At 40.1% G+C, this 25,639-nt stretch overlaps 2 protein-coding genes across 7 annotated transcripts in view; one reads left to right on the top strand and one right to left on the bottom strand.

Annotated features, from left to right (window-relative positions):
* Positions 1 to 15,217, top strand: part of PPM1E (protein phosphatase, Mg2+/Mn2+ dependent 1E) — a 119,284-nt gene extending 104,067 nt beyond the window's left edge. The window contains exon 7 of the mRNA XM_079797020.1: positions 1,451 to 15,217. Within this exon, the coding sequence (XP_079653146.1) occupies positions 1,451 to 2,508 (1,058 nt within the window). The 3' untranslated portion in view covers positions 2,509 to 15,217. The remainder of the gene's footprint in view (positions 1 to 1,450) is intronic.
* TRIM37 (tripartite motif containing 37) overlaps positions 1 to 25,639 on the bottom strand; it is a 160,086-nt gene that overhangs the window by 59,103 nt on the left and 75,344 nt on the right. For 4 of the 6 annotated variants that reach the window (XM_079797018.1, XM_079797016.1, XM_079797014.1 and 1 more), the window contains 2 exons: positions 20,476 to 20,586; positions 19,107 to 19,185 (listed from right to left, as the gene is read on the bottom strand). In XM_079797018.1, coding sequence (XP_079653144.1) covers positions 19,107 to 19,185; positions 20,476 to 20,586 — 190 coding nt within the window. Of the gene's footprint in view, positions 1 to 4,291; positions 4,431 to 10,708; positions 10,840 to 19,106; positions 19,186 to 20,475; positions 20,587 to 25,639 lie in introns of those variants that run through there. The other 2 variants (XM_079797017.1, XM_079797015.1) reach the window with 2 other exon arrangements.

Below are 25,639 nucleotides of genomic sequence, written 5' to 3'. Positions count from 1 at the left end.
AAGTATATTTATCTTTATCTTCCCCTACTCAAAATGTCGAGTTTTAGTGCAATGGAAAGGCTAATAATTGATGAGGGCTTTTAACAAGTCTAGGATTTGGACTCAGGCAGTGGTGACTTATGCTGGCATCCTTAAACCACTAAGCTATGTCTGTCACTGCTTTACAAATGATAAAAGCACTTTGTAAGTTTTTAAAAAGTATTATTTATCGATGAATTATGATACCCTAATCTAAGAATTACTGCTTAATACTGTTTGTTTGTTTTTTATGTTAAGAAATAAGTATCCCTTGTTGTAAGGAATAATATATTTGGTTACCCAATAGGGTAAGGACCCTTTTTGCTAGTTCTCTCCAAATCCCTAAGGAAAACAATGAATGGATTTGGAAGTGCTCTGGATCTGGAAGTTCCAAACTGCACTGTAGATGATGGCTTGTCTTAATAGTCTGTGATGGAAACCTACCTCAGTGTGGGCCCAAGGTCTCCAGTCTGTCTCTACTCCCAGCACCCTATATTCAAATACATATTAGTCCCTAATAGTTCCCTCTCTTCGCAATTCTGTTCCTTCAACCCAGGACCCTTCTCTGCCTGGTGATAATTAACTTCAAGGCCCAGCTATAATGTCATTCTGTAAGTGGGTGAGCTGAGCAAATAGCGTTTTGGGGGTTCTTACGGTTGTTCATAGGTGAAGGATGAGTAATATTAATAAAGACAGAAGGGGATGATTAGAAACAATTTGAAAAAAGCAATATGGTAGTCCCTAAAGATGAGAAAAATGATCATACACATTGACTGTTCTCTAGAAGTAATAAAGCAGAATTTAAAAAATAGAAAGCAAATTGGACTGGGAATCGAGACTAACATTCTAGTTCACTTGTCTGAGGCTTGGGAAGACTTTTCCTGGCTTGTGGGAGTTGGACTTGATTTTTAAAAATCCCTTGTAACTCAAGCCTTCCTTTGTGTTCACAGCATGAAACTTGATTTCTAAACAAGGATATAATAAGAATTAAGTGTTTAATAAAAAGAAATGATCAGAACTTTGGTTTGTTTTCCAATGTGGATCTGTTCTCAAATCTCAATTGGATCAAAGTTAACCACCAGTAAAAGAAAAGATCTACTAAATCCACAAGGTTTTCCTACCCAGGACTGAAGTTCCCAGTACACCAAAAATTTAGATGTGACATTTGTTGCCATGCTCAGTTAAGCCTAAGTCATAGCTAGGGCATAAAATTCAGTCTAAGCTAGGTAAGAAATTAAGCCCCGTTAATGACAATTATACAACTGAGAGTGAGGCATAAGCAGCATCTGATTAACAGAATTCAAGTATTCTCTAAAACTAGTTTATAAATTCTTATCACAATTGCAGAATGTGGTCAGAGTCATAGCATTGGCCATGCACATTCTTACAAGCAAGGTAAACCAAAATCTGACCTACGTTCTAATTCCCACAGGAGATGCTGAACATAAGCCATATATCTGTGGGGATGCAGATTCCGCCTCTACTGTGTTGGATGGAACTGAAGACTACCTCATTCTGGCCTGCGATGGCTTCTATGACACCGTGAACCCTGATGAGGCAGTGAAAGTTGTATCTGACCACTTGAAGGAGAATAATGGAGACAGCAGCATGGTTGCCCACAAATTAGTGGCATCAGCTCGTGATGCTGGGTCAAGTGATAACATCACAGTTATTGTGGTTTTCCTGAGGGACATGAACAAAGCTGAAAATGTTAGTGAGGAATCAGACTGGACAGAGAACTCTTTTCAAGGAGGGCAAGAAGATGGTGGGGATGATAAGGAAAATCATGGAGAGTGCAAACGCCCTTGGCCTCAGCACCAGTGCTCAGCACCAGCCGATCTAGGTTACGATGGGCGTGTGGATTCATTCACTGACCGAACTAGCCTGAGCCCAGGGTCCCAAATCAACGTGCTGGGAGACCCAGGCTACCTGGATCTCACACAAGTAGAAGCAAGCAAACCTCACAGTGCTCAGTTTTTGCCACCAGTTGAGATGTTTGGTCCTGGTGCACCAAGGAAAGCAAATCTTATTAATGAGCTAATAATGGAGAAAGCATCCGTTCAATCATCATTGTCTGAATGGAGTGGTGCTGGAGCGTTTCCCTCTTCCTTTAATTTGGGTTTAACAGGGCAGCAGATACACAGAATGGAGAGTTTGTCTCCTGTCTGTTCTATGTTGGAAAATGAACAGTTAAAATTCCTGGGAAATAGAGTTTCTAGATTATCTCATTTACGCTATCACTACTCAAAGAGGCGGCATGGATTTAGGTTTAATCCAAAGTTTAATTCATTCCTCTCTGCTCAAGAGCCTTCCCACAAAGTAGGCACAAGCCTATTTTCACTTACTTCACGTGGGAAAAGAAATAGGATGTTAAGAAGTTCTCTGCCATGGAGGCAAAATAGTTGGAAACAGTATAATGAAAACACGAAGAAGCTCAGAAAGAGTAATGATATTCCATACCCAGATCTTCCCTGGAGCTGTAAAATATAATACTTTCTCTTTAGAGTAGGCTAGTTAGCTCTCCCCCAATAAAACCACCATCAGAGTAGAAACAAGGTAGACATTTCTGAAATATGTGTGTTCATTATGAAATCATGGATGGCTCAATTCTTAAATGTAAATAGATCTCTAGGAAACTCAAAATAGTGATTTCATTAAAAAAAGTTTTTTGGCAGTTTCATTAGCAAAATTATACAACTGATCCCTGTAATGTATCTCCATATCTACATACAACCCCACCCCACTGCCTCTTCACACCATTAGTGGAAGCTTGCAAGGTACTTATTTTTGTCAGGATATAGTGTTGAAATAATGCAGTTGAAATCTGGTCTGATATGCCTAATATATCTTTGGAAAACTTAATGTAGAATTGATTTAGTTGAGGACTGTTCCTCAAAAGACTCGGGACTATGAGGAAAAACCCTCCCTTGCCCACTTTTTTTGGTAAGTAAAAGACTATAAGCCATATGGGTTTTAACTGGTAACAATGAAAATAGAAACCTAGTGTAAAAATGTCATATTTTCAGACTTGTGAGGCACCATAAAGATTTACTGATTTTTCCCCCCTTTTCTGTAACATAAAGGACAAAGCTTTTAAAATTATTTCCTAAGGCTGTAGCTATTTGGGAGTTTCATAACTTGTTATGGTGCTTTTAGTAGAATTTTTATTATTTGTCATATTAGAAGACCACTGTCAACTGGTTTCAACCTATGATGCTAACATGTTTTTCACTGTACCTGCATCTCAGGAATAACACTGGTTTAATGGAGATGTCAGGTACATTTGAAAAGAAAATAGAATAACATTTCTATTTTTTCTCCCCCCCCCCCCTTTTTTTAAAAGGTCAAAGACAGCAAAAGCCATATACCACTATAAAATAAGTGGTGTCCTAGCTGGTTTGGCTCAGTGGCTAGAGCGTCGGCCTGCAGACTGAAGGGTCCCAGATTTGATTCCAGTCAAGGGCATGTACCTCAGTTGCAGGCGTGTCGGAGGCAACCAATTGATGTGTGTCTCTTTCTCTCTTCCCCTCCCTTCTACTCTCTCTAAAACTTAATAAATATCCTCAGGTGAGGATTAACAAAAATAAAAGTTTTAACTTTTCTAAAACTGTTTCCCCCAAGGGAATGAATTGGTGTGAGAGAGGTTGAAAGTACGGCTTAAAGCGAGCCTGGAGGCCAAGGACAAGGGAGAGTACAGATTACTGAGACCCAGGTCTGCTTAGTTAGAAATGAAGAATACCCCAGAGTCCTGCTACATGCAACTTCATGCAGAGAGAATATGTATTTCTCATTTCATTATTTATATTTTAAAATTGTCTGCTTTTTGCCATTTCTGCAGTTTCAAGTCAGAAGGACATCTTCAACTAAAGACAGCCAATAGAATAATAATCAGATTCATTCAATGAAGCAGCCTGATTCTGAGAATCATGAATGTCTCCACATGACATGTTACCCTCCCCTAGTCAACTGTGGACCAGACAAGCCAATGGACATGAGGTACCTGCTATAGTGCTCATCACTCATTATGAGATACTGGATGCTCTTGCTGAGGAACGTCCAATGCCTAACCATGTTTATACATAATATAGTTACCTTCTGTTCTCCAGATCCATAATGGAGGAGTAAAACCACTGGATTTTAAAAACAGATACTTTGGGTAAAAACAGCTTCACTTTAGTGATGATCACATCATTAGTTTACATATTTTATTTTAAAAAATTGAATGTAATTAGACATTTTCAGTATTTGTTTTTCTTGGTTTGAAGTCAGTCTTTTCTCGAGGCTTGTGACCAGAATCTCACCAGCCTGATATTTTACCCCACTCCCCACATGGACCTCACATCTTTCATTTTCTCAAGCCTAGATCTTGTTAACAACCCATCAGGTGCAGTATCAGTTTCGAATCCAATTATCTAAGGAGATAAGAAAACAGAGGCAGCAGAATATTGGTATGTTATAGTCCAGCATTTAGTTAAATTAAAAAAAATTAAGATTTTTCTAAAACTAATGTTTTTGATCAGAATAAAGATGGTGAGAGGAAAGAAGGTACAAGTGATAGTTTTTTTCAGTGGGGGAAAATGGTTGGATGAAATTGGGATGAACACAGACCACATCTTCAGGGGTCTGGATCTTGTAGGTTTGACTACATAAGCAGTGTTAACTCCATTTTCATACCATAGCCCTCTAGAAAATAAAGCAAAGTAGTTCTAGTATGATCAAGTTATGAAACAGTATTGTAAAAAAATAGCAAATTTTCATTTGTCCACATCCATATTTATAGAGTAGTTAGGTACCATTTGTAAGGTAAGTCCTTTAAAATTCTATAATACATATTAAAGTAGTGGTTATTGGTCTGATATATGCTGCTCTTGGTTCTATAAACCAGATAGAAGCAGTGCTTTGTGAAGTGCAGTGTTATATCTTAATGCCACTGGTGATAGAAAGTAGTTCCCTTCAGTTCAAATCCTGTGCCCTTATTTGCTGCTTGCTGATGTGAGCAATAAGTATCCTCTAACTAATGGTTTTTACACATTTCTGTAACTTGTACTTTAAGATGGTGTATCTGGTGATTGTAAAAATATTAGATAGATATAAAAGTATCTATATAATATATATTAACTGTTAATGCTGAGGTATAGTCTGTGAACTCTGTGTTTTGTACTTTTACTCACTGTGTAATTTAGTGGTGGTGAAAGTTCTACAATCTTTGAGTGGCAGTATCCCTTTTTGAATTTAACATGATCTGCATCAATTTGTTTGCCTGCTAAAGTTTTGTTAGAATAGGAAATAGTAAAACAGTGTAAACAAGAAAGTATAGTATTGGTTAGGGAAACAGACTTCAAGTCACCAACTAAAGTGATTATAAACGAACGCCTTGTACATTCACTGTGAGTTTCAAAGGAAATCACCCTAATTTGTTCACTTTCTGGATGTGTACTATTGAGAGCGAGCTGATGTTAAGCAGCACTATTACACCAAACACTGGGGCTCTCATTACCAGTTAGGTCTCTACTAAAGAGGATGGTGGAAATACACATGTATATACCTTTACTTTACCTAGAAATGCCATCCATTGTCCTTGAATTAATAAAATTAAAGTTACTGTTTTATTTAAGAGGATCTTAAAAGTAACACCTTTTCCAAGGACAGTGTCAGCAACATTAATGTCAATATTAAGCCTGACCACATTTATAGTGGTACAGCATGACACCATACCACCATGTGGACACTGTATCTCCCTGATAATCACACTCCATTTTGGAACACTAAGCCAGTAAGAAGTGCAACATCCAATGGGCAGATGAAAACGATGCAGAAAGTTCAGTGTTTACAGATAAAACTGCCGTGGTTTAAGCACTTCCTTCCCCATCAGAAGCTGACCCAGGCTTTGTAAGAAAGTGATCTAAATAATTATTTTGATGTTTAAACATAATTTGTTCCCTCAATGGTCATTCTCACCTAAGCAAGGCCATAAAAGGTGATAGATACCCACCAGCTCTTATGTTCCGACCTGTGAATAGCTTAGGTTTTTTTTTCAAAACAAGATACCGCCAGTATTATAACACGACTATTTTCCAGACAAATGGTACTGTGTTGAAAAATAATTACTTCCTCTAGCAGCATTTTATCTTCTATTTTGAAGATTATTTATTGTACTAATTAGAAAGTATGAAGTAAGATAGGGAACTCCAGACGGACGTAACAGTTGTTCTGGAAAAAAGGAACGAGACTAATAAACTTCAATGTGTTAGATAACCCACAGATGTATCATCAGTAACCTCCTCTAGGTGCTCTTTGGTGAGAGACAGGCTTTGTCCTCTTGTTCATGACATTTCTCTGCAAAGAAATTCTCTATGGAGTGAAGTGAATGAAGTAAATAATTTCTTTCCAAGTAAATTTATCAACTTAAGAACCTGCTCTACATCTCACTCTTGAGTTCAGTTGCAACCACCAGTGATCCTTCATATTTCATTAAAACTGTTCATTCAGGTGAGAAGTATGTTGAAATTTTGCCAATATCTTAATAAAACCCAGCAATTTAAAACTACTAGTCATTTGTCTTTTTATTCAAAGGAAATATATTTAGTGCTGAAATTTAGCTTGATTCCCTCAGAACAAAATAAAATCTTGAGGTGGTAGTTTTCTTAAACATTAAAGTAGAAATATTGTTTTAAAAAGTTGCTAGTGTTGCTGTTATTTCCTTCCCTGAAAATACATAAGAGATATATTTCATCTTCTACATGTTTTCCCTGTAAGTTTAAATGGGGTGGGGGGAGAGGAAGTAGAGGGGTTAGTATCCTCAAATAGATGAGGAATAGGACCTGCCAAAGGCTAAGCGTTAACTCCTCAAATCTACCAACTACTTTAGTCTTTAAACTGCATCCAACCAGTTCTTCCCTTTCAGTTTATTCTTTCCCTTTTGTTTTAAACTGCAAAGAAAGGAAAATAATCAGGTGAATTGCATTTGAAATTATGTCTGGAGGTTTGCTGTTAAGAGAGTTAATAGGAGATAGAGACAAATGTTGGGGGTGGAAGTGAAGCTAATAAAGACACCTGCATCTAAGTGAATGGAATTAAACATGCAAAACAAGTAAACCTAATGAACTGCACTGCTCACTCTCTTCTCCCCACCACTAAGTCCAGAAAGCACTTAAACCCCTAACTCCCTAAATTCATTCAGCACTTAGTATGATTTTATATGGAAATGAAAGAGAGCAAGAATTGAGAAAACAGCAAAGGTCTGAAAGAATATTTGAAGTTTGCTAAAGCTGGGAATAAAAGAAAAGGAATATTCTGATAGTAAGTAGTATTTATACTTGAAAAAAATCTAATATACCATTTACTTAGTTCAACAGAAACATCTCTTTCCGAAGGAAACAACAAACCCATAGAATAGTGATTCTCAACCTTTTTAATGCCGCGACCCTTTAATACAGTTCTTGTTGTGGTGACCCACAGGTTGAGAACCGCTAGCAGGGTCGCCTAAGACCAGGGGTCCTCAAACTTTTTAAACGGGGCCAGTTCACTGTCCCTCAGACCGTTGGAGGGCCGGACTATCGTTTAAAAAAACAACAACTATGAACAAATTCCTATGCACACTACACATATCTTATTTTGAAGTAAAAAAACAAAACAGCAAAAACACCCGGCGGGCCGGATAAATGTCCTCTGCATGTGGCCCCCGGGCCATAGTTTGAGGACGCCTGCCTAAGACCATCGGAAAACACAGATATTTACATTACGATTCATAACAGTAGCAAAATTACAGTTATGAAGTAGCAATGAAAATAATTTTATGGTTGGGGGTCACCACAACATGAGGAACTGTATTAAAGGGTCACGGCATTAAAAAGGTTGAGAACCACTGCCATAGAAAAACATGTAAGAGCTGTGGGACAATATCAATTTAACATATGCATAATTAGAATCCTAGAAGAGAAAGATAATGGGCAGAAGAAATAATGGCTGAAAATTTTCCAAAATTAATGATAGACACCAAATGATAGATCCAAGAAGCTCAGAACACTAAGCAGGTTACCAAAAACACACTCCTACATGGTGGGGAGAACACAACACCTTCCAAGTGGTTTCATTGGCAAATTCTGATCAAGGGTAACACCAATTCTACACATTCTTTCAGAAAAGACAATTCATTTTATTAGAACAGCATTAATCTGATACCAAATTAGATGAAAACAGAACTACAGACCAATAACACCCCTCGTGAATATAATGCAAAAATCCTCAGCAAAATATCACTACATACTTACTAGAATTACTCAAAAATAATGACAGGACCAAGTGTTTGTGGGCATGCAAAATGGCAGTGCTACTTCTGGAAAAGTTTGGCAGTTTCTTCTAAAATCACACGACTCAGTGAAGTGACTTCTGTCACCAACTACCTGCAGTTAGGCCAAACTTGAGAGGTTAAAGGCAGAGTCCTCCACGAGACTGCTCTCACTTCAGATGCCAGGTTTGGAAGTCCCAGGCCACCAGCTGGCAACAAATTTGGGAGTTTCCACCATTGCCCATTAGGTTTGATAACTGGCGTGAGCAGCTCTCAGAACTCAGGAAATATGTTGCTTACAATTCCAGTTTTATAAGGACACAAATCAGAACCAGGGAAAAGGAGAGACACAATAGGGTGAGGTGTGGAGAGTCCCAATGTGAAGCTCCCTGGTGATAAGGGCGTGTTACCCTCCTGAACCATCAACACATGACAATGCAGAGTATTGCTAAACAAGGAAGCACATTCAGAGCTTCAGTGTGCAGAGTTCTTATGGGGTTTCACTCGGTAGCCATGACTGACTCACTGGAAATAAGGACGAACTATTCAGGCTCATATCATGTGACTCCTAGCCCCAATCCTCTAATCACAAGGTCAGTCTTTCGGCATGGCAGCTACATCCTGAGTCATCTCTTTAGCATAAACTATCAGGATCCACACTCCTATCACTCAGAAAATTCTAAGCACTAAGAGGCTATATCCCAAGAACCAGGGACAAAAGCCAACCAAATTCTCTATTACACACCCAGCAATCCCACTCCAAGGCATATATTACCTTAGAGAATGGAAATGAATGTTCACACAAAAACCTATACAAAATGTTTATAAAGTTCATAATCACCCCAAGACTGGAAATAAACCAAATGTCCTTCAACGGGTAAATGAATAACCTGTGGTACATTTATACAGTGAAATATTACTTGGCAATAAAAAGGAATGAAGTACCAATTTACAGAAGATGGATGAGACAACTGCATTTTGCTAAGTGAAAGGCTACAATAATTCTGTATGATTCTGTAAAAGGGAAAGCTAAAAGGACAGAGAACTACCAGGAGCTGGGTGGTGGGGGATTTTACCTATAAAGAGCCAACACAAGGGAATTTGGGGGTACTGAGCTCTTCTGTACAGTAGCAGATACATGACTGTATTTGTCAAAAGTCACAGAACTATATATCACAAAGGCAATTTTAATATATGTAAATTAAAAAACCAACCAGGATGTGTGGGGGAAGACAGAATGCAGACTGACAGATGAATCTAAATTAAAATGAGCCACATAATCACACTGAAGAGACTAGGGAAAAAGGAACTAGTGTAACTCTGAATCTTAGTATCTAAATAACTTTGGAAAAAGTGTTTTGATATCACACTAAAAGGCTAAACACTGTACTGTAGTTGGTGAATTTGTTTCTCATAAAGAGTACAGGTCAACAAATCTTTGTTTCTAAATACTATTGTCCCAAAAAGGGGGCAGGGATGAGCCTGAAGCATCCTGTGGGGGCAGGGAAGGAAAGGAAGAAAGGAGACACTGGGAACATATCAAAAGGATACAGGAGCCAACCTGAAAGAGCTTCAAATAGCCAAAACTGGAACAAACTGCACTGCAAAATAATGACAGTACTGGACCACAATCCAAATAATAAATACCCATGAGTCAAAACTCGTGTAAATAAGTAGCTGGGGGGAAAAAAGGAGAAGGGACTTTTCCTTAAGAATTCTAATAATAAATGTAGAAGAAATAACAAACCACCATTAGAATACTGCAGTAATAACTGCCATAGTCAAGATCTACTCCTGGATGCTAAAATTAGCTGTTAAGAACAGAAATAATATCTGCACAGTCTGAAAAGTATTTGCCCCAAATATTTAGTAATTACAAAGGGGAAAATATTAACGGGGAATTGTGACAGACACCACCATAACCAAATAAGATTAACATCACCAATAATAAGCATCTGCACCAAATAGCCCCTGATCCGATGCACTTGGAAGGGTATATCACCTCTGTGGTAGCCTTCCCAATAACACATAATCTCAACTGAAAATGAGAAAATACCAGACAAATCCAAATAGAGAAACATGCTATAAAATACAGTTGACCCTTGAACAAGGCAGTGATTAGGGGCAGTGACCTCCCACACAGTCGAAACTTCTGACTCCCCCAAAACTTTAGTCATCCCTGGGTATCTGTGGGGGATTGGTTCCAGGAGTCACCAAAACCCATGGATGCTCAAGTCCCTTATATAAAATGTCAAAGAACAATGCATACAGTCAGCATACTGTTTTTGATCCTTGGTTGGCTGAATAAGCAGGTGTAAAACCCAGAGACAAGGAGGGCCAACTATATACTTATTGGAAAAAATACATGCATGTAAGTGGACCCGGGAAGTTCAAACCCATGTTTTTCAAGGGTCAACTAGAACTGGTTGTCTTCAACAATGTCAAGGTCATGAAAAACAAGAAGAGGCTGAGGAACTGTCACAGATTGAAGGAGACATGACAACTAATTGCACTGTGGCATCCTGGTCTGGATCCTGGAACAGAAAAAAGTGCGTTAGTGAAATAACTGGTTAAATCTGAATAAATTCTGTAGTTTAGTTAACAGTATTATAAATGACTAATTTCTTTGTTTTGTTCACTATTCTACAGTTATGTAAGATGTTAACAAAAGGAGAAGCTGGGTAATAGGTATACAGGAACTCAAGATTTTTGCATGTGTTTGTAAATCTAAAGTCATCTAAAAACATTTTAAAAAGTCACAATCTTTAGGTCTTTAATCATGAGATTTTAAAATGATGAGTTTGGTTCAAGTATGGTAAGTTAGAAAATGTACTCGACTAGCAATTCATTCCATTCTTGCCAATGGTGTTGAACCTTGAGAGAACCACACAACCTCCCTGAACCTACTTCTCTGCCAAAATGGTCTGACGCACAACTTATCTACCTCAAAGGTTACTTCAGGGTTCAATAACACAGTTGGTCCAAGCTGTACAGAAATAATATGCTTGTGCAAAATGCAAGTGTTACCACTATATCTTTAGGCCTAAGAGAAAACAGTATTAAGGAGATATTTTCTAGGAACGAAAAGGTAAAAATAATTAAATACTGAGCAAGGTGATGGTGGAAGCAAAGACTAAGACAAACTACATTCTTCAGCAAAAGAGGGAACTATTTTTTTTTTTCTTTAAAGGTGGGGACTCTGTAATGGTACAGAGTAGAGCAACGGATTAGAAATTGGTTCCTTATATAGATTGTGGGTGATGACAGCTATAGCTGGGAAAATGGGAGAGATCTCATTTGCACCAGATCTTTTGCAGACCAGAACAAGAACAACCAATGGGGAGAGGGGAAAAAGAACTGGTATCTTCCCTCACTGCTATCTAAAATTTAGCACAGCCGAAGCAGGCACACCACATCAAAGAGGGAAAGCACGAGGGTGCCTGACACCACGGGGACTTGGATGCAGACTTGGTATGTAATATGGCTAGAAACAAGGGAAGGAATCACGTTTTCCAAAGATCCCACTACTAAAAGTTAACAGGTACTTCATCTTTGAAGAAATGTTTTGGTCTGTAGGTTTATGATTCTAGAATGATGGGATAGCAGCTGCCTGTATCCACAAAACTAAGCACAAAAAACTAATTAAATGTTCAATCTTTTTTTGACTTAAAAATCATGCTTTCTTAAGCTTAAGCCTTCTATTTTGAGAAGAAAAAAGTGACACTCCCATAAATTCTAATGACAGAACAGAAGTCAGCAAACTATCTCTTAAAGAGGTGAAAGTAAATATTTAAGACTCTGGGAATCAGGTTTCGTTAGCAGCCCATTCAACTCTGTCTTTGTAGGGAAAAGCAAGCTATTGACAATCTGTAGATGAATGGATGTGGCTATGGTCCAATAAACTTTATTTACAAAAACAGACAGTGGTAGGGACTTGGCCCAAAGATAGTTGTTTATCTCCCCCTTGAAAGAATGCTAGGTAAAAAATTGCTAATTGAATCCCAGATATTTTCCTCAAAGAATTGTGTGAATGTGTATATACACTGAGTGGCTAGATTATTATGATCTCTGAACGTGTAATAATCTGGCCACTCAATGTATATCCTATATAATAAAAGGCTAATATGCAAATTGTCCCCTCGACCAGGAGTTTGACCAGCAGGTAGGCCGGCCAACCACCCATGTCCCCTCCCCCTGGCCAGGCTGGCCAGACCCCAACCATGCACGAATTCATGCACTGGGCCTCTAATATATATATGTGTATACATACACACACACACACACACACACACATACACACAGAGTGGCCAGATTATTATGCATTCAGAGATCATAATCTGGCCATTCAGTGTATATTCTGCTTATTTCTTGCTATTTCATAATTCACAAACATTAGTTGAGGTGATATGGAACCCAACAAAACAGGCATAATTTTCTTCATCATAGGAGAATGCTTTTGAGTACAGTAAGTTCTCATTTAACATCGTCAGTAGGTTCCGCAACATTAAGCAAAACGACATAAAACAAAACAAATTTTACCACAGGCTAACCATGTACACAAGAGTCGAGTTCCTATGTTAGTTCCTATGCCATCGAACAAAATGATGTTATCTGAGGCCCTGCTGGCCTGAGCTCATCTTTTAGTTCAGGGGTGGAGAACCTTGTTTCTGCCAAGGGTCCTTTGAATATTTACAGCATCATTTGTGAGCCATACAAAATTATCAACTTAAAAATTAGCCTGCTGTATTTGGTCAACTCTCCCCTAATGCCTTGGCAGGGTCAGACCAAATGATTTCACAGGCCTTCTATGGCCCGTGGGCCGGATGTTCCCCATCCCTGCTTTAGATATTTACAAATTTGTTTTTCTTTTTTGGTGAAACCTGTTGTCAACTTTAATTACAAAAATGGAGAATTTTTTTACCAGGAGGATAGTTAATATCATTTCTTTAGAAGCTTAATTTTTTTGAAGGGATAGATTTTATTCTTAAACATGGAGTCAGAATATGCTAAAAATGCATTGGGTTCCTTGAACACAGAAGATAATATACAAATTAAGTTCAAATAATTTCCCCTACAAAATTTTTGTGCAAGCATAACAAGTAAATACCTTCTAATTTCCCTATAGCCATAATAATCAAAAATAGTCTTACTGACATAGTGAACTCAAACTCCACCAATTTAAAAGGGTCTCAACTAATTCTCCATTCATCTAAAATAAGGGCAGCACTCCTGTTTTTATATATAGTAACCTGAGAGGATAAGAAAAGCCAAAAAAATACTTGAGATCCAAGTGTACTGTGATCTAAATATCACTATGAAATTTGGGGAATTCAATGATTTTAAAAACCTCAAGGTCATGAAAAATAAGAGCAAAACTTAAGAACACTTCCTATATAATAAAAGCCTAATATGCAAATTGTTCCCTCCGGTGGTCGTTCGACCAAGAGACCGGAAGTTCAACCGCTCGCTATGATGTGTGCTGACCACCAGGGGGCGGCGGTGGAACATGGCGGGTGTTGGTGACGCGCTGCGACCTCTCGCCTGCTACCTGGGGGCGGGGGTGACTGGGATGGAGGTGCGGTGAGAATGTGGGATGTCCGCCCAAGCTCGCTCTCACTCCCCCTGCTACCCTCCCCCAGGATGCCAGAGCCCTCTCCCCCAGTACCCCCACTCAGGTGCCGGGTGCCCATGAGGAGCCTGCCCAGCACCCATGTGGTATCTTCTGGGTGAGCTGGGCCACAACTTCCAAGACCGCAGGGGCAGGTTCACGCAGGGGCCGGTCTGCGAGGCTGGCTGGGAGAGTGTGCTGCCCGCCTGGCTTCCCTGTGGTGCCGCTGGGCGGCCCAGTGGCCCATGCTGCACCCTGGCCCGTGGCATCCGGCCGCACTCACCGAATCTCCACGTGGGAACTCGGGCACCGTGACTCAGGTGGAGGGGAGCACATGGGGGCCCAGGTGCTGCCCACGGCCCAGAGGTCAGCTGGGACTTGCCTTTCCATGCCAGATGCTCACACTTCGATCGCTGGCCAGGCCTAGGGACCTCACCCATGCAGGAATTTCGTGCACCGGGCCTCTAGTATTATTACAAACTATGTTCCTATACGTACATATCTATGCTAACGTTTTATTTATAAATTAGGCAGAGTAAGAGATTAACAATAATAAAATAGAACAATTATAGCAATACTCTCCAGTAATTCTTCTATTTTTCAGTCCAAACCTATTCCTGAATCTACTTGATGCCACTCATTTCAAGGGATCCCTTGCTCAAGTCTTCCTATGGGCTCAATTCTTGCTGGTGCAACACAAAGCAGGATGGCACCAGATTTTATCACACTATAAAACAGCGCACAATTTAAAATGTATGTTTATATCTGGAATTTTCCATTTAATATTTTTGGATCACAGGTAACTGAAATCATGGAACACAAAACTGTGGATAAGGGGATACTACTGTATATAGATTAATGACCCAAGAGAATCTCATGGCTAAATCACTCATGCTAAGAAGCTAAATTTATTTCCCCAAGTGAAGAGTCTATTCTCAGGCTTCTCTTATTTCTTAAACACATGCAGTTTCACATATTTTGAAAATAAAAAGAATTACAAAGGCCTATGGAAAAGCACTCAGTTCTATATCAAAACTGTATAGGTCCGTGGTCGGCAAACTGTGGCTTGCGAGTATGGCTCTTCCACAAAATACCACAGTCTGGGCGAGTCTATTTTGAAGAAGTGGCGTTAGAAGAAGTTTAAAAAATTTGGCTCTCAAAAGAAATTTCAATCGTTGTACTGTTGATATTTGGCTCTGTTGACTAATGAGTTTGCCGACCACTGGTATAGGTCAAGAAATGGCTAGGCAACAGTGAGAGATTCAAAGTGTCAATCACTTACGTTTATGGATTTATTTTATTTATTATTTTTTTTTTAATTTCTTTATTGATTAAGGTGTCACATATTTGTCCTCATCCCCCCATTCCCATCCCACACCCCTCCCCTTGGATGCCCCAACCCTCTGTTGAACTTAAGCATTGGTTAGGCTCATATGCATGCACACAAGACCTTTGGTTGATCTCTCCCCCCTCCCCCCACCCTCCCCTATCCTCCCTCTGAGGCCCGATAGTCCGATCGATGCCTCCTTGTTTCTGGTTCTGTTCTTGTTCATCAGTCTATGTTGTTCATCATTTCCCCTAGATGAGCGAGATCCTGTGTCACTAGAGATATACTTATAAGAATTGAATGTGCGATGAGCAATAATAGTTATGCTGACAGGCAAATGAATCAGTCTGTAGTGAGTTTCTTTCTGGACCAACAGTTCTTTTGAGACCCAATATCAATGTCCACCAGTTCCCTATGAGTACATGTCGGCACTGACCCCTCAGCTCTGGATGGTGGACAAATGGTGGTAATGCAGGTCCGACTCCCTCTGGTTTGGTCTCGGCCGGGCCCAGGGGCACGGCTTCACCCGGATCCAGGGGCCCACGGCCTCACCCGGACCCGGGACCCAGGCTCACCCGGATCCAGGGGCCCGCGGCCTCACCCGGACCCGGGACCCAGGCTCACCCGGATCCAGGGGCCCGCGGCCTCACCCGGACCCGGGACCCAGGCTCACCCGGATCCAGGGGCCCGCGGCCTCACCCGGACCCGGGACCCAGGCTCACCCGGATCCAGGGGCCCGCGGCCTCACCCGGATCCAGGGGCCCGCGGCCTCACCCGGATCCAGGGGCCCGCGGCCTCACCCGGATCCAGGGGCCCACGGCCTCACCCGGACCCGGGACCCAGGCTCACCCGGATCCAGGGGCCCGTGGCCTCACCCGGACCCGGGACCCAGGCTCACCCGGATCCAGGGGCCCGCGGGCTCACCCGGACCCGGGGCCCGCGGCCTCACCCGGACCCGGGACCCAGGCTCACCCGGATCCAGGGGCCCGCGGCCTCACCCGGACCCGGGACCCAGGCTCACCCGGATCCAGGGGCCCGCGGCCTCACCCGGACCCGGGACCCAGGCTCACCCGGATCCAGGGGCCCGCGGCCTCACCCGGACCCGGGGCCAGGCTCACCCGGATCCAGGGGCCCGCGGCCTCACCCGGACCCGGGGCCAGGCTCACCCGGATCCAGGGGCCCGTGGACTCACCCGGACCCGGGGCCAGGCTCACCCGGATCCAGGGGCCCGCGGACTCACCCGGACCCGGGACCCAGGCCCACCCGGATCCAGGGGCCCGCGGACTCACCCGGACCCGGGACCCAGGCCCACCCGGATCCAGGGGCCCGCGGCCTCACCCGGACCCGGGGCCAGGCCCACCCGGATCCAGGGGCCCGCGGCCTCACCCGGACCCGGGGCCAGGCTCACCCGGATCAAGGGGCCCAGCGGGGTTTCGTCTTCTTGATCCCAATTCCTGTTGGTCAATTCCCTCTCAGCAATTCCTTCGGCCATTTTCTCAGAGATCCAGGGCAGCCACCGCTGAACTCGTTGGGCGGCGGGCTCGGCGAAGCTCCGGTGTGCCCGGTGCGCGGCGGCGGGCTGGTCCGGGGTGGCTGCGTCGGCCCTTGGGTCTGCAGCGGTGGCCGGTCGCCGAGCGTGCGCACCTGGCCGCTTCCGGGGCGTTGAGATTCTTGAAGGACTCGGATGTCAGCAAGCGCGTAGTCTCCCGCCCCATGTCTCCCAGGGGCTCGTCTGTCCGTGCTCGGCAGCGAGTGAAGCCTTCCCCTCAGCCGGAGACCGCTGGGGGAACTGCGCCGAGCACGTTCCAGGCCGCCATTGTGTCGCCTGAGCCGTAGTTTTTAAAGTGTGGTCTTTGGGTCACCGGCATCAGCTTCATCCCGCGTACCCCTCTCTTTTATTCTAGTTGTATAGCATCCGCTCAGTTAGCCCTCCGGTGGTTCTGGATGGTGTCTGCTCCGCTCTCCCGTTGTAGTCTCAAAACCATTGTGGTAGGCATCAATCAGGCTTCTGCCCTATGCCTTCATCTTGGTCCTTGTTTGTATAGTTAAGTCTTGATTGTTGTTGGTGTCACTGGGAGGAATTGTCCTCCAGGCCTATTGGCCGTGCGGACCCTCTGTGTCTATAAAGGAAGAGTTGCTGTGCGGGAGACACGCCTATGTGCCGGGTCTTGGTGCAGCAAGGCTTTGGCGCTCACTGCATCTGCCTCTTGAATGTGTCCCTTATGGGAGTGGTCGAAATCTGGTGTCATCTCGCACTTACGTTTATGGATTTATTTTTTTTAAAAAAACTCATTTTTCACAATGGTTTGCTCTCAACACTAAAGGTGCAAAATTCTTACATTATATTTTCATCTATTACAATGTAGTTAGAGATAAGAAAAAGCTGGATTAAAAATATGATCTCATCAAAATGTAATGACCATGAGCACAATTCTATCTAATAGAAAATGTTAGATTACTGCATGACAAACTACATAATAATTATACAACAGCATGCCAATTAACAAGTTAGTAAACAAATGCTAAATTTTTACTTTTCATAAGATTCTATTTCTTAAATATTTCCAATTAACTTTTAAAGAGAAAACGTAACCATATATATAAAGGACATTATAAATAAACCTCCTAACTTCCCATGTGTTTACTAATATTCTACAGAGCTCAACAGCCTCTATAATATGCAGGCAATATAAATAGAAAAAAAAAAAGGAGTCTTCCTGTCCCACTTCTAATAAATTGCAGAGGCATAATATTTTCTCAAGTTCATTTTATTAACAAAAAGAGCAAACTGTTTTGAACAAAAGCAAACCATGAATCATAGCAACCGGCAACACATTAGACATGGAAAAGTGAACAATATTAAGTAAAATATAAGCAGATGAGATGCCTCTCACTTGTATATATATTCATGCTTTTTCAATAGTCTCTTAGTCAACTTTCAGTGTAATTTTCACCAACAGTCTAGCAGCTCAAACACAAATGCAGGAGCACAATGGCAAAAGTTTGGCAACTACTTTGGGCTCATTGCGAGTATGAAAGTAACCCTTATACCACAGTTTCATGTAAACCTGCAATTTGTATTTCTTTAAATGTAGCCGACACTGAAATCAATGTCTAACTAATGAAAATAAAGAAGGAGAAAAGAGGACATTAAATACTTGTACTTTAGAGGCAGAAAAATGAAATACTTTAAATGATCTTATACGCGTTCATGTAACCAGGAATATAACCAATCCACATTAACTTATTTACTAGTAAAAATACACTTGTAAAAGTCACACAATAGAAATATTATGAGCCATTGATCAGTGTGCCTGCACTTGAAAAAAAACAAGAAATAAGTTAACTTTAGTCAGTGTAGTGTTATTTCAGCCATTCACATAATCAAGTATCTACAGGAAAGAATCTACACGTAATTTTTCTGTTCACTAATCTACAAGCACTAATGAAACTATACACTAATTAAAACCCAAAAGCCAGTCACTTAAACACAACTGAGCATCTAGCCAAAAACAGGACAGCACCAGTGCTGAGCATCACTGGGTACATGCACGTCTCTAGGGACATTTTTCGGTAGTACTTGTAGTCGACAAACTGCTCTTTAAGAATATACTACTTTACTAAATTAATCAAGGACTATATGTTTATTCATTACATCACACAGAATTCTTCCCATACTTTTTTTCCTGTAAACTAAAGTCTTCTACTAGAATTGTGCTACTTTCTAAAGTTTCAGAATTATTATTTCAGGTAGATATGATGAAAAAAATTAGACAAAATCTGACAGATGACAATTTGAGCACCAACTACAGCAAATTTCAGGGTCAGGATAGCTTGCAAGTCAGTTCTCTTGGTTTGAAAATTACCTTCCACTGTTGTCTTCAGTATTGAAGCTGAGATCTTCAAGGCCTATTTGTTCACCATCAGGAAAACTGGAATGAGCATCTAAGATAAAAAAATTAAAAACAGATTAAATTTTCTAATGACCAGTATTTTCTTGCATGTCTTTAAATGATCTTATCAAGTATGGTATTTAAGCAATAAAGATTTGCTGGGCTGTGAACAAAGCTGTCTTCAGGGAATTTGTGACCTGAGTCAGATGTAAGCAAACACAAGGAGAAATAAAGGAGAAAAGAAAGGTGCAATAGCTATCCATAGTTAGAAAATGAAAGGCATTGCCTCACTTTGTCCCCCAGGGACCCTGTGGGGGCAGCTGAAGAAGGAACAGGAAATGGTGATGCACACTCTGAAGATTGTATAACATAAAATGTATTGAAAGCCAATTAATTGCACATGCAAATATCACGACAAACACCTAACGGCACTCAAAAACTTGCCAAAAGTTGGCTGCTTCTTTTGGAAGGAGAAAAAATTACTAAAAGTGTTTTAATACTTAAAAATCATCAAATGTGTGGCTCTATATTAGACACTAGAATATGAGGGAAAATGTAAAATATAAAGCTGACAATTAGCATAAGCCTGGCAACATTCTCATTCCAGTAATTCTTCTGAATGCTCAGATTGATAATGATCAATCAAGGTCTTTGGATAAAATATTAACAGTGGGTGATAGATGTTAACTAAACTTACTGTGGTAATCATTTTGCAATACATACATACATACATATATACATGAAACATTATGTTTAATACCTCAAACAAAACAAAAATGTTAACAATAGGTTTCTGAGCTTTTTTTCTAAGACATTTTTTTGGGAGGAAGAGGGAATAATAACTGATGATTCCATTATCTGCACATATTTCTAAAAAATTCAGAAAAAGTTATCTTTAAAAAAGTTACCTTATTAGCTAGGCAACAAATATCTCTAAAAAGAAAAAAAGTCAAACATCTGAAACCTCCCTAGGGGCTGGCAAACATCTACTACAAATGGGCAGAGAGTAAATACTAGTACATAGGTAGGTACCACAGGCCACAAATGGACTGTTTTATAACTTTACAACAGAAAAGCTATTCTTAGAGGACCACAGGCTGTATTGGAGCAGGTTCCCGACCCCTGCTTCACTCAGTAAGTAGCACTCATTAGGTGTCTGACCAGCCAAATATTACGTACGAATTTTCTTCAGTTCTCACCATTTAGTTTACCCCATATATACTAGTATTGTCTCATAAATGACAATAATTAAAACAGAAAAAGAAGTAGAAACAGAAGCAAATCAGCAGCAGCAGCAGAATTGGTTTTATTCATCTCTGTGAAATGACACCAGGCGCTGCACCTTCATCTGGGGGCTGTGCCGTGAAAGAGTCATTGAATCCGCCCAGGCTGGTGTGCTCTTCCTGCTCCTCGTTCTCAGTGTCACATTCCACATCACTGTCGCTACTCATTCCTGCCAGGAAAGAAGGGAAGAACATGTCTCTGACAAGCAGCCCTTAACGTGAAAGGCAAAGGAAATCTTACAACTAAACTGTGATTCCCACTGAATGCCAAGACAATATAAGACACCACACAAAACAAGGAAAACCAACCACACAAACCTCAGTTCTAATTATTAGAGCAAAGGTCTTATTTTTGTCCTCAAAGATTAAAATTACTCTTTCCACAGTACCTGAATTTGAAACCAGTATTAATTTCATTATACTGAGAATTTTTTTTTCTGAAGTCACACTGTATTTTCTAGAGTCATAAGAAATAACAGTAACTCTCAATCCTGACTGGACATACATGTAATTGTTTCTAGTCTAAAACATATAAACATGTTACATAAACAAAATACACAGTCATCTGTAAATGCATGTTTTAAAAAATTCCAGTAATTCTAGCAATAAATTAGTTACTATCCCATTTGGGCCTCCAATTTTGTATTTGTGTACTTAAGCTGATTTTTAAAAGAAAAAGTCTATAGAAAAGTATTTCTTGTTGTTGTTTTTTTAAATATATTTTGATTATTTTACAGAGAGGAAGGGAGAGGGATAGAGAGTTAGAAACATCGATGAGAGAGAAACATTGATCAGCTGCCTCCTGCACACCTCCTACTGGGGATGTGCCCGCAACCAAGGTACATGCCCTTGACCGGAATTGAACCTGGGACCTTTCAGTCCGCAGGCCGACGCTCTATCCACTGAGTCAAACCGGTTAGGGCATAGAAAACTATTTCTGTTACAAGAAGACAGTGATCAAGAAAACCTGAAAATATATCTGATACACACCCTTATAAATGGTGGCAAAAAAGTAAACTTAAAATACTATTTTAACGAAGAGCCACATTTAAAAGAAGTGAAAAAGCCACAGCTGCCAAAAGGAGAAGGGAGACCAAGTGGGTCCAGCACAACAGGTGTGCAGAGGGTGTAACGTGAGGGTCTTTTACACTCGCTTGGGGAGAAGAAAAAAAAAATCTTTGGACCTACCACAGAAGGGAGTAAATACTGAGACTAAAACTCTGCCTACTGGCATAGGAAGACAGCAGGGAATTTTGTCTGTTTTTGCTAGGCTCAGTTCATATAAGAACTCAAACTAAAGCCTGTGTACCTAAACAATTTAGGTTTGGGATTTAAAGTTGAGGTTCAAAGCTCAGGAAATTAACAAAGCAAATGTAAAACCATTGGAAGAGAAGGCTCTAGGTAAAGGGAGTAAGCTCATCCCATCCAGTCTTTCCCACTGAATGGAGCTATAAATGTGGACAGAATGCACCCAGCCGCTATTTAAGGACTCTAAAAAGTAAATAGAAACAAGCATATTGGTGTAGACCAGAATTTGAAGTACCACCAAATTGGCAGATTTAAACAAGACTCAGAGTCTCATAAAATCATATTAAAAATGTCTAGGATACAATCCAAATTACCTCAGCATATGAAGAACCAGAAAAAGATAATCAACAAACATCAATGCTGAGATGACAGAGATATTGAAATTATCTAACAAAGAACTTCAAAGTAGATATAAAAATGCTCATGAACACTCTCGAAACCTGTTAAAAACTTCTCTGGAGGAATGCTTCCACAATCCAGATCACAAAATTATCATAGAAAAAAGAAAATAAAGAATTCTTGAAGGGTAGGGTTGGGAGTCTCAAAAAGTTGTGTTCCAATCAAAATTTACAAAACAAGCAAGGCCCACACCACAATCCACCTGAAGAGTCAAGCAGATATACAGACATAACAATACCATAAATCTTTCACTATCAGGAAATAACTTGTAAAAGACTACTGTGGAAAACAAAAGGATACTTTTTAAATTGCTAAGTACTTCTAGAAATGAAAGATATAGTTACTTTAAAATTAAAATATTAATAGATGAATTTAGAAAGTTAGAAAAACAGGTTGCAAGCTTAAAGATAGAACTGAGGAAATTACCCATACACCAAAGAAAAATAAGATTAAAATAATAAGAGGTTTAAGAAAGAAGGGGATAAAAGGGAATGTTTCAAACAGATTGCCATAGAGATAGCAAAAGTAACAAAGGAGAGGGACAATATATTAGGAGAAAGTGGCTGTGAATTTCCTAGGATTAATGAAAAACATTCTGAATAGAATGAAAATTAAAATATAACTACCAATAGCTGTGGCTATAGCAGTGTTTAAAGGGAAAGTTACAGCATTAACTGCTTTTATTAGAAAAGAGAAAAAGGTCTCAAATTAATGATCAAAGTACCCACTTTAAGAAACAAGAAAAGGTAACACATAAACCCAAAGGGAGAAAAATAAAGAACAGAAATAAAATTAGCAGAAAAATAATAGAAAAGGCTTCTAAAGAGACTTTAAAAACAGCAAACAAAATCCAGTATGAGGAATAAAAGAGGGGACATCACTACAGATCCTACAGACATTAAAAGAACAATAAGCAAATAGAAACAACTTAATGCTCATGAAATCAAGAACATGGATGGAAAGGATAAATTCTTTGATTCAGACACAAACTACTGAAGTTCATTCAGATAAAAATATAGATAACTCGAATGGGTATTTTAACTACTAAAGAAATATAATTTGCAGTAAAAAGCAAACAACCAAAAACAACAACAAACAACAAAAAACAAATGACCTTCCAACAAAGAAAACTGTAGCTACAGATGGCTTCACTGGTGAACTCTTCCCCTTCTGTTTTCAAGAAGAGTTTAGTATTAGAGGCCCGTGCAAGAGTAGGCCTTCCTTCCCCCTGGCTGCCAGCACCGGCTTTCCCTCTGGCACCCTGGACCCGGGCTTCCCTAGTAGCCCTGGCTTTGTCTGAAGGACGGCAGGTCTAATTAGCATATTATGCTTTTATTATTATAGATTACTTCTCCCTTAACTATTTAAAGACACAGGCAATGTATGGACGTCTCTGAAAACTCTCTCTTTTTAAAAATATGTCTTTATTGATTTATTTTTTAAAATATGTTTTTATTGATTTCAGAGAGTGAAAGAGAGAGAAACATCAATGAGAGAGAATCATGGATCAGCCGACTCCTGCATCTCCCCCACCAGGATGAAGCCCGTAACCCCAGCATGTGCCCCGACCCAGAATTGAACCGTGACCTCCTGGTTCACATGTCAACATGCAATCACTGAGCCACACCAGCTGGGCTGAAATCTCTTTAGCAAAGAAAAGGAGAGACAAAATTACTTCCTGCTCTAGAAAGTGAACAGTGACTGTTGAGAGACCAAACCACCACTTCCATGAAGCAACACCACCACCACCTTGTGGACTTTCCTGGAACTGTTCTGAAAACAATAAAACCCAGTTCTTGAAATTTAGGCACAAATTTTACCTCTTGGTACTAGTGTTTCAGAATTCCTGACAGATACTAACCTTCAGGATGCACAAACAAGGAACTGAAATTCTCTGGATTTCCCCAAAACATAACTTATTCTTTAAATACTTACAACATTACATTTTTCAAACTCTCATTATATATCTTTTTAAAAAACTGTTTAATTTGTAGTATTTCTAAGAACTGCAGGCTACAGTGAATATTCAAATGCTGTGAATATTCCTAGATAGTATTCAAATAATGTAACATTTAGAACTTTTAGCAAGGTTTATAGTACTGCATATAGAATCATATGTGGAAAATGCCAATTAAAGGAATTATTTTGTTTCCCAAACACCTATTTCTTATAACCCTACTCATAAGATTCCTGTATAGTCTAAACCCATGAATATTTACACAGCAGCTGACAGAGCCATGCACACTTATAAAACGACAAAGCTATATTAACCAGAACTAATTTGTTTGTGATCGCTTCTTTCCTAGGTGCTCCTGTTTATCTTAACCTTTGATTCCAGGTATCAACATTTTCAGTTTATACTTTCAACTTGCTGTAATTGGATTCCTTTCAAACCAGTCATGTTTCTGTACTGATTGTTAAGATGAACTCTAACAGGAGAATTAGAGTAACTTTTCCATTTTTTTATTTCAATCATTTTTCTCAGGATTCAGGAAAACATACATTTCCCAAGAAATACTGCATGAAAAAACTACTACTGGTCTCTTATCAAGTCCTAAGATGTGGAAGTGCCCTAGCTTTGTGAATGTAACGAGAAAGATAAATTAAAATTAGTCTCTTGACCGCTAGCATTTAACAGCTGGACTACTAGGTCACAACTCATTACCATCAGTAACTGAGAGGGAGCAAACACTTTCAAATACTTTTTTTTTTTTTAAATGAGACTAACCTCTATCCAGCAACAGGCCTCAAGCTATTTGCTACACCTTGCCCCAAATACTGCAGTCTACCTACCCACTGCATTAAGCAGTAATAATTAAAGCAAAGTAGTGATGTTTCATCTACTCTAAGAAATTTGAGTACTGGACTTTTCTTGATCTCACTAGAAGGTGTCAACAAGTTTTCACACAACTGGCTGTCACTGATAGTAATTATATGGTACCATTAAACATAAGATGTTTTAGAGATGTTAGTGTACAAAAAATTTGAAATAGGGTATTTCTACATCAATCGACTACCACACTTTTTGAGCACCCTTATGCTCAGCACTGTCCAAAGCTAACTTTTGAGTTGTAACTCCTTATTCACAGGCGCTCAAATTTCTGATGCTTGGAAAATACATTAACCACTTGGTATACCAAAAACTTATGCTTCACCTGTCTTCTTCCTTTCTAACAGAATTCCGATATTGTTTCACATTATCATGTAAAATGGGCCACGGAGGGGAACCAAATGTTTAAACTTTACCAAGTTTCCTTTTCTTGCCAGTGATTGAGATATAAGAGGAAATTAGGAAGTGGTTGAGGTTCTCTGAGAAAGGCTTTCCTTGCTGATAAATAGACACACACAGAAATAATCCTTCCTTACTCCCAGAATGTGTTGACTCTATATATAAAGTTTAGAACTGCAGCAACCATCTTGCCATCCTGAGGGGAGCTGAGCCAACTCACTGAGTGGCAGAATAAAATATGACAGTGAGTGGCTAAATTTTCCAACCCTTAAAACTGCCTTACCAGA

Source organism: Cnephaeus nilssonii (assembly GCF_951640355.1).
Source record: "Cnephaeus nilssonii genome assembly, chromosome: 19".
Lineage (NCBI taxonomy): Eukaryota > Metazoa > Chordata > Mammalia > Chiroptera > Vespertilionidae > Cnephaeus > Cnephaeus nilssonii.
Note: the sequence above shows the minus strand (reverse complement) of the source record. Positions and strands in the feature narration are given on the sequence as shown.